The sequence below is a fragment of the Nannobrachium achirus genome (genome assembly GCF_963921795.1).
Source record: "Nannobrachium achirus genome assembly, chromosome: 1".
Taxonomy (NCBI): Eukaryota; Metazoa; Chordata; class Actinopteri; order Myctophiformes; family Myctophidae; genus Nannobrachium; species Nannobrachium achirus.
The window spans coordinates 3,086,728-3,099,408 of NC_137810.1; the positions used below are offsets into that span (position 1 = coordinate 3,086,728).

The 12,681-nt window shown below is 49.0% G+C and overlaps 1 protein-coding gene across 3 annotated transcripts in view; it reads left to right on the plus strand.

Annotated features, from left to right (window-relative positions):
- Nucleotides 1-12,681, plus strand: part of stat1a (signal transducer and activator of transcription 1a) — a 59,979-nt gene that overhangs the window by 20,162 nt on the left and 27,136 nt on the right. For all 3 annotated transcript variants that reach the window (XM_080734355.1, XM_080734354.1, XM_080734356.1), the window contains exons 8-9: nucleotides 10,019-10,170; nucleotides 12,448-12,606. In XM_080734355.1, coding sequence (XP_080590481.1) covers nucleotides 10,019-10,170; nucleotides 12,448-12,606 — 311 coding nt within the window. The remainder of the gene's footprint in view (nucleotides 1-10,018; nucleotides 10,171-12,447; nucleotides 12,607-12,681) is intronic.

Genomic DNA, 12,681 nt, shown 5'->3' on the forward strand with positions numbered 1-12,681 from the left:
TAGATGTTTGACATCATAGACCACATGAGACTGACACAATATGTCTATATATGGGCACTCCCAGATATGGGCTTAATATTGATGACATCAGGGACCCCTATATATGGGCATACAAGGGATTGCAATAGTGTGGTTGCCCTAACAGGTCATCAACTGGGAATGCCCTTATATGGAGTTAATAGTGACATTTTGGGCCGGGTAGGGCTACTAGGGTAGGGCTACTAGGGTAGGGCTACTAGGGCATAACATGTAAGACTTCCTCCCCAAATGTATTGCTGTGTTGTCACTGCTGTTGTGTCTTATTGACTCTTATGCACTCTGCTGGCACATAAGTAGGCCATACATGGCCTATACGTACTGTACATGGTGCAAGTTTGCACCTCGACAGAGTGCACTTCTAGTTCAACACATGTTTTATTTTGAAATCGTAACCTTGTCCGTACGAACGTGTTGCGCGTTAATCTACAAGCCTACAACTAGACGCATCCTCGGGGCTTTGAGGGCTTTTAGATCGTCTATATGCTCACCGCACCGCACAACACCGTCGTACTGAAAGAAGTATAACCAGTGCCATGCTTGATCGAGTGGAGACGTGTGCATTCTGCTTTTTGGGTCCGTTGTGCTTCACAGCAAGCGGTTCAGATGAACTGTAGCTGAAATGGAGTTATTTATTATGAGCGGACTTGTTGTTTTTGAGAGTTAAATAAGAGACGATTACTGGAGAAAATAAGCCGCCACACAGCACGGGAACTCTGTGAAATGAATGCCAGCTTGCACGGCTGGTTGCGATGAAGTTGATTAGACGAACATAAGTAACGTCTTGTATTTGGGAATATAGGCTATAGGTTTATAGAGATGACAAAAGTTAAACAAACCGTTGATTTACTTACAATGTGTCCTACTCCTATATTCAAACTGCTCGTGCTGCTCACTAAACGTAGGCTATGTGTCTGTGCTTGGTGCGTTGACATCGCGTTCCGTTTTACATTTTCATTAATAATCACAATCCAAATCATATAACGTTACTCTTTATGTGGCGAAGCAGGGGGCGCCGGGGCGGGGATGCTAAGATTTATCTCTCAGCCACAGCTTGTAGATCGGCTATTTTCCACTAGTTGTAACCCAGATTGACAGTCTGTTCTCTGCCTCATTTTGCTGGTTAATCTCTTCAAATAGCGCAGCATTTTAGCAACTAAGTTCTACCTTAAAAGGATGATCAGCACTGCCTGTGGTAACTTCTTAAACATTCTGTTTACATCATATTCATTTTCTGTGAGTCTCATGCTGCGAGTTTGCACACCATGGTTTGAGCAGTGACATTGATATGCGCCATTGGCTCAAAAAAATCCTCTACGTCCCGTCTGCGTCCCAGGGGAGATTCATTTGCGTCCCAAATATATATTTTTACGTCCCCGGGACTTCGGGAGTCCCTTAGTCTCGAGCCCTGCACTAGGCCTACTTTTTTCATAGTTTCACATTTTTATTTCAGTACATGATTTAGGCATCACGCCTCCGGTTCCTGTCTGGCCAGAGGGCCTCTGCAATGTTCTCCCTTGTGTGTGAGTGTGTAGTGTTAGACAACAAGGTGATGTGTATTTGACATCAGACCTGAGTTTGTAGATATTTGAACATTTTTGTGTTGTAGGTTTACGCTTAACTCCCCTACTGCTTTGGACGTTCCTGTTCGCCCCAATTCTCAAGAGACCTCCGCGCCAATACGGCGCTCGTTCGCGTTTGTTCGTTCGTTCGTTTACCTTGTTGAAGCTGATGAGGGGTCGCACCGCCACATTTTCCGCGGTGATGGTGTAAAAAATCCATTATGCGTTAACATCAACGGAGACCAATTCACTTCCTTGTTGATTTCCTCTGGCTGTAAGGCTCTGTGGCCAGTGACTGGTCTGAATGTACGGCAACACATAACAGGCAAATTCACATTCATTCTCGCATGACGCCGCCCTCTGCTGCCTGGCAGACCAAAGTGCACTATTGCACAATCAAAAATAAATAAATAAATGTCTGTCTATCTACTATAACGTCGGAAAGGTAAGCCGCTTTTTGATGGCACCAGACCCAATAAATAAATAAATAATCTGGCAGTAGGAGAGTTAAGAGATTTTATGTGAGATGTTTGTGCAACAACTGAACATTGTGTGTAGTGTTGTAGAGAACTACCGTAGGTGATGTGTAATTGACATTGGCCGGGTTTTCCAAAGCAATTTTAGCCCTTTTTAGGTCACGCTTAGTCGTAGAGACCCTGACTATCATGTTCCTGGGTGCTTGGTGGTAGAGACCCTGACTATCATGTTCCTGGGTGCTTGGTGGTAGAGACCCTGACTATCATGTTCCTGGGTGCTTAGTCGTAGAGACCCTGACCATCATGTTCCTGGGTGCTTAGTCGTAGAGACCCTGACCATCATGTTCCTGGGTGCTTGGTGGTAGAGACCCTGACTATCATGTTCCTGGGTGCTTAGTCGTAGAGACCCTGACTATCATGTTCCTGGGTGCTTGGTGGTAGAGACCCTGACTATCATGTTCCTGGGTGCTTGGTCGTAGAGACCCTGACTATCATGTTCCTGGGTGCTTGGTCGTAGAGACCCTGACTATCATGTTCCTGGGTGCTTGGTGGTAGAGACCCTGACTATCATGTTCCTGGGTGCTTGGTGGTAGAGACCCTGACCATCATGTTCCTGGGTGCTTAGTCGTAGAGACCCTGACCATCATGTTCCTGGGTGCTTAGTCGTAGAGACCCTGACCATCATGTTCCTGGGTGCTTAGTCGTAGAGACCCTGACTATCATGTTCCTGGGTGCTTAGTCGTAGAGACCCTGACTATCATGTTCCTGGGTGCTTAGTCGTAGAGACCCTGACTATCATGTTCCTGGGTGCTTAGTCGTAGAGACCCTGACCATCATGTTCCTGGGTGCTTAGTCGTAGAGACCCTGACCATCATGTTCCTGGGTGCTTAGTCGTAGAGACCCTGACTATCATGTTCCTGGGTGCTTAGTCGTAGAGACCCTGACTATCATGTTCCTGGGTGCTTAGTCGTAGAGACCCTGACCATCATGTTCCTGGGTGCTTGGTCGTAGAGACCCTGACTATCATGTTCCTGGGTGCTTGGTCGTAGAGACCCTGACTATCATGTTCCTGGGTGCTTGGTCGTAGAGACCCTGACTATCATGTTCCTGGGTGCTTGGTCGTAGAGACCCTGACTATCATGTTCCTGGGTGCTTGGTCGTAGAGACCCTGACCATCATGTTCCTGGGTGCTTGGTCGTAGAGACCCTGACCATCATGTTCCTGGGTGCTTGGTCGTAGAGACCCTGACTATCATGTTCCTGGGTGCTTAGTCATAGAGACCCTGACTATCATGTTCCTGGGTGCTTAGTCGTAGAGACCCTGACTATCATGTTCCTGGGTGCTTGGTGGTAGAGACCCTGACTATCATGTTCCTGGGTGCTTAGTCGTAGAGACCCTGACTATCATGTTCCTGGGTGCTTGGTCGTAGAGACCCTGACTATCATGTTCCTGGGTGCTTAGTCGTAGAGACCCTGACCATCATGTTCCTGGGTGCTTAGTCGTAGAGACCCTGACTATCATGTTCCTGGGTGCTTGGTCGTAGAGACCCTGACCATCATGTTCCTGGGTGCTTGGTCGTAGAGACCCTGACTATCATGTTCCTGGGTGCTTGGTGGTAGAGACCCTGACTATCATGTTCCTGGGTGCTTGGTGGTAGAGACCCTGACCATCATGTTCCTGGGTGCTTGGTGGTAGAGACCCTGACTATCATGTTCCTGGGTGCTTGGTGGTAGAGACCCTGACTATCATGTTCCTGGGTGCTTAGTGGTAGAGACCCTGACTATCATGTTCCTGGGTGCTTGGTGGTAGAGACCCTGACCATCATGTTCCTGGGTGCTTAGTCGTAGAGACCCTGACTATCATGTTCCTGGGTGCTTAGTCGTAGAGACCCTGACTATCATGTTCCTGGGTGCTTAGTCGTAGAGACCCTGACCATCATGTTCCTGGGTGCTTAGTCGTAGAGACCCTGACTATCATGTTCCTGGGTGCTTAGTCGTAGAGACCCTGACTATCATGTTCCTGGGTGCTTGGTGGTAGAGACCCTGACTATCATGTTCCTGGGTGCTTAGTCGTAGAGACCCTGACTATCATGTTCCTGGGTGCTTAGTCGTAGAGACCCTGACTATCATGTTCCTGGGTGCTTGGTGGTAGAGACCCTGACTATCATGTTCCTGGGTGCTTAGTCGTAGAGACCCTGACCATCATGTTCCTGGGTGCTTAGTCGTAGAGACCCTGACTATCATGTTCCTGGGTGCTTAGTCGTAGAGACCCTGACTATCATGTTCCTGGGTGCTTAGTCGTAGAGACCCTGACCATCATGTTCCTGGGTGCTTAGTCGTAGAGACCCTGACTATCATGTTCCTGGGTGCTTAGTCGTAGAGACCCTGACTATCATGTTCCTGGGTGCTTAGTCGTAGAGACCCTGACTATCATGTTCCTGGGTGCTTGGTGGTAGAGACCCTGACTATCATGTTCCTGGGTGCTTAGTCGTAGAGACCCTGACCATCATGTTCCTGGGTGCTTGGTCGTAGAGACCCTGACTATCATGTTCCTGGGTGCTTAGTCGTAGAGACCCTGACTATCATGTTCCTGGGTGCTTAGTCGTAGAGACCCTGACTATCATGTTCCTGGGTGCTTAGTCGTAGAGACCCTGACCATCATGTTCCTGGGTGCTTAGTCGTAGAGACCCTGACTATCATGTTCCTGGGTGCTTGGTCGTAGAGACCCTGACTATCATGTTCCTGGGTGCTTGGTCGTAGAGACCCTGACTATCATGTTCCTGGGTGCTTAGTCGTAGAGACCCTGACCATCATGTTCCTGGGTGCTTAGTCGTAGAGACCCTGACTATCATGTTCCTGGGTGCTTGGTCGTAGAGACCCTGACCATCATGTTCCTGGGTGCTTGGTCGTAGAGACCCTGACCATCATGTTCCTGGGTGCTTGGTCGTAGAGACCCTGACCATCATGTTCCTGGGTGCTTAGTCGTAGAGACCCTGACCATCATGTTCCTGGGTGCTTGGTCGTAGAGACCCTGACCATCATGTTCCTGGGTGCTTGGTGGTAGAGACCCTGACTATCATGTTCCTGGGTGCTTAGTCGTAGAGACCCTGACCATCATGTTCCTGGGTGCTTAGTCGTAGAGACCCTGACTATCATGTTCCTGGGTGCTTAGTCGTAGAGACCCTGACTATCATGTTCCTGGGTGCTTAGTCGTAGAGACCCTGACCATCATGTTCCTGGGTGCTTGGTCGTAGAGACCCTGACCATCATGTTCCTGGGTGCTTGGTGGTAGAGACCCTGACTATCATGTTCCTGGGTGCTTGGTGGTAGAGACCCTGACTATCATGTTCCTGGGTGCTTGGTGGTAGAGACCCTGACCATCATGTTCCTGGGTGCTTGGTGGTAGAGACCCTGACTATCATGTTCCTGGGTGCTTGGTGGTAGAGACCCTGACTATCATGTTCCTGGGTGCTTAGTGGTAGAGACCCTGACTATCATGTTCCTGGGTGCTTGGTGGTAGAGACCCTGACCATCATGTTCCTGGGTGCTTAGTCGTAGAGACCCTGACTATCATGTTCCTGGGTGCTTAGTCGTAGAGACCCTGACTATCATGTTCCTGGGTGCTTAGTCGTAGAGACCCTGACTATCATGTTCCTGGGTGCTTAGTGGTAGAGACCCTGACTATCATGTTCCTGGGTGCTTGGTGGTAGAGACCCTGACCATCATGTTCCTGGGTGCTTAGTCGTAGAGACCCTGACTATCATGTTCCTGGGTGCTTAGTCGTAGAGACCCTGACTATCATGTTCCTGGGTGCTTAGTCGTAGAGACCCTGACCATCATGTTCCTGGGTGCTTAGTCGTAGAGACCCTGACTATCATGTTCCTGGGTGCTTAGTCGTAGAGACCCTGACCATCATGTTCCTGGGTGCTTAGTCGTAGAGACCCTGACTATCATGTTCCTGGGTGCTTAGTCGTAGAGACCCTGACTATCATGTTCCTGGGTGCTTAGTCGTAGAGACCCTGACTATCATGTTCCTGGGTGCTTAGTCGTAGAGACCCTGACTATCATGTTCCTGGGTGCTTGGTGGTAGAGACCCTGACTATCATGTTCCTGGGTGCTTAGTCGTAGAGACCCTGACTATCATGTTCCTGGGTGCTTAGTCGTAGAGACCCTGACTATCATGTTCCTGGGTGCTTGGTGGTAGAGACCCTGACTATCATGTTCCTGGGTGCTTAGTCGTAGAGACCCTGACTATCATGTTCCTGGGTGCTTAGTCGTAGAGACCCTGACTATCATGTTCCTGGGTGCTTGGTGGTAGAGACCCTGACTATCATGTTCCTGGGTGCTTGGTGGTAGAGACCCTGACTATCATGTTCCTGGGTGCTTGGTGGTAGAGACCCTGACTATCATGTTCCTGGGTGCTTGGTGGTAGAGACCCTGACTATCATGTTCCTGGGTGCTTGGTGGTAGAGACCCTGACCATCATGTTCCTGGGTGCTTGGTGGTAGAGACCCTGACCATCATGTTCCTGGGTGCTTGGTGGTAGAGACCCTGACTATCATGTTCCTGGGTGCTTGGTGGTAGAGACCCTGACCATCATGTTCCTGGGTGCTTGGTGGTAGAGACCCTGACTATCATGTTCCTGGGTGCTTGGTGGTAGAGACCCTGACTATCATGTTCCTGGGTGCTTGGTGGTAGAGACCCTGACCATCATGTTCCTGGGTGCTTGGTCGTAGAGACCCTGACCATCATGTTCCTGGGTGCTTGGTGGTAGAGACCCTGACCATCATGTTCCTGGGTGCTTGGTCGTAGAGACCCTGACTATCATGTTCCTGGGTGCTTAGTCGTAGAGACCCTGACTATCATGTTCCTGGGTGCTTGGTGGTAGAGACCCTGACTATCATGTTCCTGGGTGCTTGGTCGTAGAGACCCTGACTATCATGTTCCTGGGTGCTTAGTCGTAGAGACCCTGACTATCATGTTCCTGGGTGCTTAGTCGTAGAGACCCTGACTATCATGTTCCTGGGTGCTTAGTCATAGAGACCCTGACTATCATGTTCCTGGGTGCTTAGTCGTAGAGACCCTGACTATCATGTTCCTGGGTGCTTAGTCGTAGAGACCCTGACTATCATGTTCCTGGGTGCTTAGTCGTAGAGACCCTGACTATCATGTTCCTGGGTGCTTAGTCGTAGAGACCCTGACCATCATGTTCCTGGGTGCTTAGTCGTAGAGACCCTGACTATCATGTTCCTGGGTGCTTGGTCGTAGAGACCCTGACTATCATGTTCCTGGGTGCTTAGTCGTAGAGACCCTGACCATCATGTTCCTGGGTGCTTGGTCGTAGAGACCCTGACCATCATGTTCCTGGGTGCTTAGTCGTAGAGACCCTGACTATCATGTTCCTGGGTGCTTAGTCGTAGAGACCCTGACTATCATGTTCCTGGGTGCTTGGTGGTAGAGACCCTGACTATCATGTTCCTGGGTGCTTGGTGGTAGAGACCCTGACCATCATGTTCCTGGGTGCTTGGTGGTAGAGACCCTGACTATCATGTTCCTGGGTGCTTGGTGGTAGAGACCCTGACTATCATGTTCCTGGGTGCTTGGTGGTAGAGACCCTGACCATCATGTTCCTGGGTGCTTAGTCGTAGAGACCCTGACTATCATGTTCCTGGGTGCTTAGTCGTAGAGACCCTGACCATCATGTTCCTGGGTGCTTAGTCGTAGAGACCCTGACTATCATGTTCCTGGGTGCTTAGTCGTAGAGACCCTGACCATCATGTTCCTGGGTGCTTAGTCGTAGAGACCCTGACTATCATGTTCCTGGGTGCTTAGTCGTAGAGACCCTGACCATCATGTTCCTGGGTGCTTAGTCGTAGAGACCCTGACCATCATGTTCCTGGGTGCTTAGTCGTAGAGACCCTGACCATCATGTTCCTGGGTGCTTAGTCGTAGAGACCCTGACTATCATGTTCCTGGGTGCTTGGTGGTAGAGACCCTGACCATCATGTTCCTGGGTGCTTGGTGGTAGAGACCCTGACTATCATGTTCCTGGGTGCTTGGTGGTAGAGACCCTGACCATCATGTTCCTGGGTGCTTGGTGGTAGAGACCCTGACCATCATGTTCCTGGGTGCTTAGTCGTAGAGACCCTGACTATCATGTTCCTGGGTGCTTGGTCGTAGAGACCCTGACCATCATGTTCCTGGGTGCTTGGTGGTAGAGACCCTGACTATCATGTTCCTGGGTGCTTGGTGGTAGAGACCCTGACTATCATGTTCCTGGGTGCTTGGTGGTAGAGACCCTGACTATCATGTTCCTGGGTGCTTAGTCGTAGAGACCCTGACCATCATGTTCCTGGGTGCTTAGTCGTAGAGACCCTGACTATCATGTTCCTGGGTGCTTAGTCGTAGAGACCCTGACTATCATGTTCCTGGGTGCTTGGTGGTAGAGACCCTGACTATCATGTTCCTGGGTGCTTGGTGGTAGAGACCCTGACTATCATGTTCCTGGGTGCTTGGTGGTAGAGACCCTGACTATCATGTTCCTGGGTGCTTAGTCGTAGAGACCCTGACTATCATGTTCCTGGGTGCTTAGTCGTAGAGACCCTGACTATCATGTTCCTGGGTGCTTAGTCGTAGAGACCCTGACTATCATGTTCCTGGGTGCTTGGTGGTAGAGACCCTGACTATCATGTTCCTGGGTGCTTGGTGGTAGAGACCCTGACTATCATGTTCCTGGGTGCTTAGTCGTAGAGACCCTGACTATCATGTTCCTGGGTGCTTAGTCGTAGAGACCCTGACTATCATGTTCCTGGGTGCTTGGTGGTAGAGACCCTGACTATCATGTTCCTGGGTGCTTGGTGGTAGAGACCCTGACTATCATGTTCCTGGGTGCTTGGTCGTAGAGACCCTGACTATCATGTTCCTGGGTATACATGGGTTCGGGCAGAGCGACTTATTTAACCCCCGACAACTACACCAACATTCAGATTTCACAAGCAAAGTGCTTAATAAAGTCTCACTCCTGTCTAAATACGGTACAGCGTTCTATAATTACCTGTATCCTCCGTGTTCTTTAACTCAGTCGGTGCCATATTTAAAGTGGGATGACCTCTTATATTGCCGGTTCGCCAACAAAGGGTTAAAAAAATAGTGTGCACGCTGGTGCACACATTCGTGCACAGATCATGCACTATGCATGTGCATGCTTTTCACAGCTTTCAAACAAAAAAATCCGCTTGGAAATCCGTTCAGGCATTCAGGAGAAAGGAGCCCTTATGTTTTCTTCAAATGTAAACAAACATGGCTGCCATGTTTGAAAGATGGGGTTGGTATGGGGGTTAAACATGCAATTTCGCGATCGCGATCATGCCTAGTACACTGTTGGAGGTCCAAATTTTTTTTTTTCAAAAAATATTTTTTCAATTTTTTTTTTTTTTTTTTTTTTTTAAAAGACGTTCAGAAGACGTCTGGCAGGGAGGTCCATAGTGAAAAAGACGTTTTAAAGACGTTTTTATCATAGAAACTTCTTTTTTGGCAGGGTATGAGTTAACCCATTCAGGCCGGGTACACATTTTAGTGTATGGGAGGGGCTTACAGTACATGTACAGTATGTATCAACATATTTGTTGTTGTAGGCTAATTTCGGATTCGGGCCTAACTATAGGTTAGGCCTAAAAGAGTTAATAAGAATCCTTTTTATCCGATTGTTTTCTGTTTTCCCATGTAATTCCAGACCCATTTTTGCAAGGCCACGCCCACATCTCAGTGTCCATAGATGGGGGTTGTTGCGCATGGGGAAAACCAGGAAATACATTGTTTTTTTCTCATTTCAGGTTTGAGCTGTTTCCCGCTCATAACAGAATGTGCTACTTTCTGAGCAGATAAACAACATTGTTAATGTTGGATTAAATGAAATTAAATTAAATTTGTATTTAACGAATTGCAGGAGGTGGTGTGCCATCTCGGGGAGGTGCTCTCATTGGTCCAGTCTGTGTCATGTGACCTCCTGGACGAGGAACTACCTGAGTGGAAACAGAGACAGCAGATCGCCTGCATCGGAGGACCCCCCAACGCCTGTGTGGACCAGCTGCAGAACTGGTACTGTCCCTTTAAATGATAGGACCTCCCAATGGTACTATACCTTTAAATGATAGGACCTCCCAATGAGCTTGTACTGTTCCTTTAAATGATAGGCCCTCCCAATGAGCTCGTACTGTTCCTTTAAATGATAGGACCTCCCAATGAACTGCTACTGTCCCTTTAAATGATAGGACCTCCCAATGGTACTGTACCTTTAAATGATAGGACCTCCCAATGGTACTGTACCTTTGAATGATATTTGGCCGCGAAGCTGGATATTTTTTAAACCGGATGAATAAGTGGAGAGATTGAAAAATATCCGATTCACTGGATCTGTGTAGACACAGTACCCGGATATCTCTGAAGACTTTACTGTGTGTGTGCTTGTTAGACCTAGATATCTTTGTCGTGTGGACCTAGATATTTTTCTATGTGGATATCTGAAAAACCGGGATATATGAAATATCCAGCTCTGTGTAGCCATGGCCTCAGTGTGTCCTCTATATCTCCTCAGGTTCACACAGAGGTAGCAGAGAGACAGGTTGTCCTCTATGTGTCCATCAGGTCCACACAGAGGTAGCAGAGAGACAGGTTGTCCTCTATATCTCCTCAGGTCCACACAGAGGTAGCAGAGAGACAGGTTGTCCTCTATATCTCCTCAGGTCCACAGAGGTAGCAGAGAGACAGGTTGTCCTCTATATCTCCTCAGGTCCACACAGAGGTAGCAGAGAGACAGGTTGTCCTCTATATCTCCTCAGGTTCACACAGAGGTAGCAGAGAGACAGGTTGTCCTCTATATCTCCTCAGGTCCACAGAGCTAGCAGAGAGACAGGTTGTCCTCTATATCTCCTCAGGTCCACACAGAGGTAGCAGAGAGACAGGTTGTCCTCTATATCTCCTCAGGTTCACACAGAGGTAGCAGAGAGACAGGTTGTCCTCTATATCTCCTCAGGTCCACAGAGGTAGCAGAGAGACAGGTTGTCCTCTATATCTCCTCAGGTTCACACAGAGGTAGCAGAGAGACATGTTGTCCTCTATATCTCCTCAGGTCCACAGAGGTAGCAGAGAGACATGTTGTCCTCTATATCTCCTCAGGTCCACAGAGGTAGCAGAGAGACAGGTTGTCCTCTATATCTCCTCAGGTCCACAGAGGTAGCAGAGAGACAGGTTGTCCTCTATATCTCCTCAGGTCCACACAGAGGTAGCAGAGAGACAGGTTGTCCTCTATATCTCCTCAGGTCCACAGAGGTAGCAGAGAGACAGGTTGTCCTCTATATCTCCTCAGGTCCACACAGAGGTAGCAGAGAGACAGGTTGTCCTCTATATCTCCTCAGGTCCACAGAGGTAGCAGAGAGACAGGTTGTCCTCTATATCTCCTCAGGTTCACACAGAGGTAGCAGAGAGACAGGTTGTCCTCTATATCTCCTCAGGTCCACACAGAGGTAGCAGAGAGACAGGTTGTCCTCTATATCTCCTCAGGTTCACACAGAGGTAGCAGAGAGACAGGTTGTCCTCTATATCTCCTCAGGTCCACACAGAGGTAGCAGAGAGACAGGTTGTCCTCTATATCTCCTCAGGTTCACACAGAGGTAGCAGAGAGACAGGTTGTCCTCTATATCTCCTCAGGTTCACACAGAGGTAGCAGAGAGACAGGTTGTCCTCTATATCTCCTCAGGTCCACACAGAGGTAGCAGAGAGACAGGTTGTCCTCTATATCTCCTCAGGTTCACACAGAGGTAGCAGAGAGACAGGTTGTCCTCTATGTGTCCATCAGGTTCACACAGAGGTAGCAGAGAGACAGGTTGTCCTCTATGTCTCCTCAGGTTCACACAGAGGTAGCAGAGAGTCAGGTTGTCCTCTATATCTCCTCATGTTCACAGAGGTAGCAGAGAGACAGGTTGTCCTCTATGTCTCCTCAGAGAGACAGGTTGTCCTCTATATCTCCTCAGGTTCACACAGAGGTAGCAGAGAGACAGGTTGTCCTCTATATCTCCTCATGTTCACAGAGGTAGCAGAGAGACAGGTTGTCCTCTATGTCTCCTCAGAGAGACAGGTTGTCCTCTATATCTCCTCAGGTTCACACAGAGGTAGCAGAGAGACAGGTTGTCCTCTATATCTCCTCAGGTCCACACAGAGGTAGCAGAGAGACAGGTTGTCCTCTATATCTCCTCAGGTCCACACAGAGGTAGCAGAGAGACAGGTTGTCCTCTATATCTCCTCAGGTCCACACAGAGGTAGCAGAGAGACATGTTGTCCTCTATATCTCCTCAGGTGTTTCTTCTATGTGTCCATCAGGTTCACCGAGGTAGCAGAGAGCGTCTCTCAGGTCCGCCAGCAGCTCAAGAAGCTCCAGGAGCTGCAGCAGAAGTTCACGTACGACCAGGACCCCATCGTCCTGCAGAAGAGCTTCCTTGAGGACAAGGCCCTGGAGCTGTTCAACAGCCTGCTGGCCAAGTACGGTATTACACCTCTACACCACCCAGCTGGCCAAGTACGGTATTACACCTCTATATACCACCCTACTGGCCA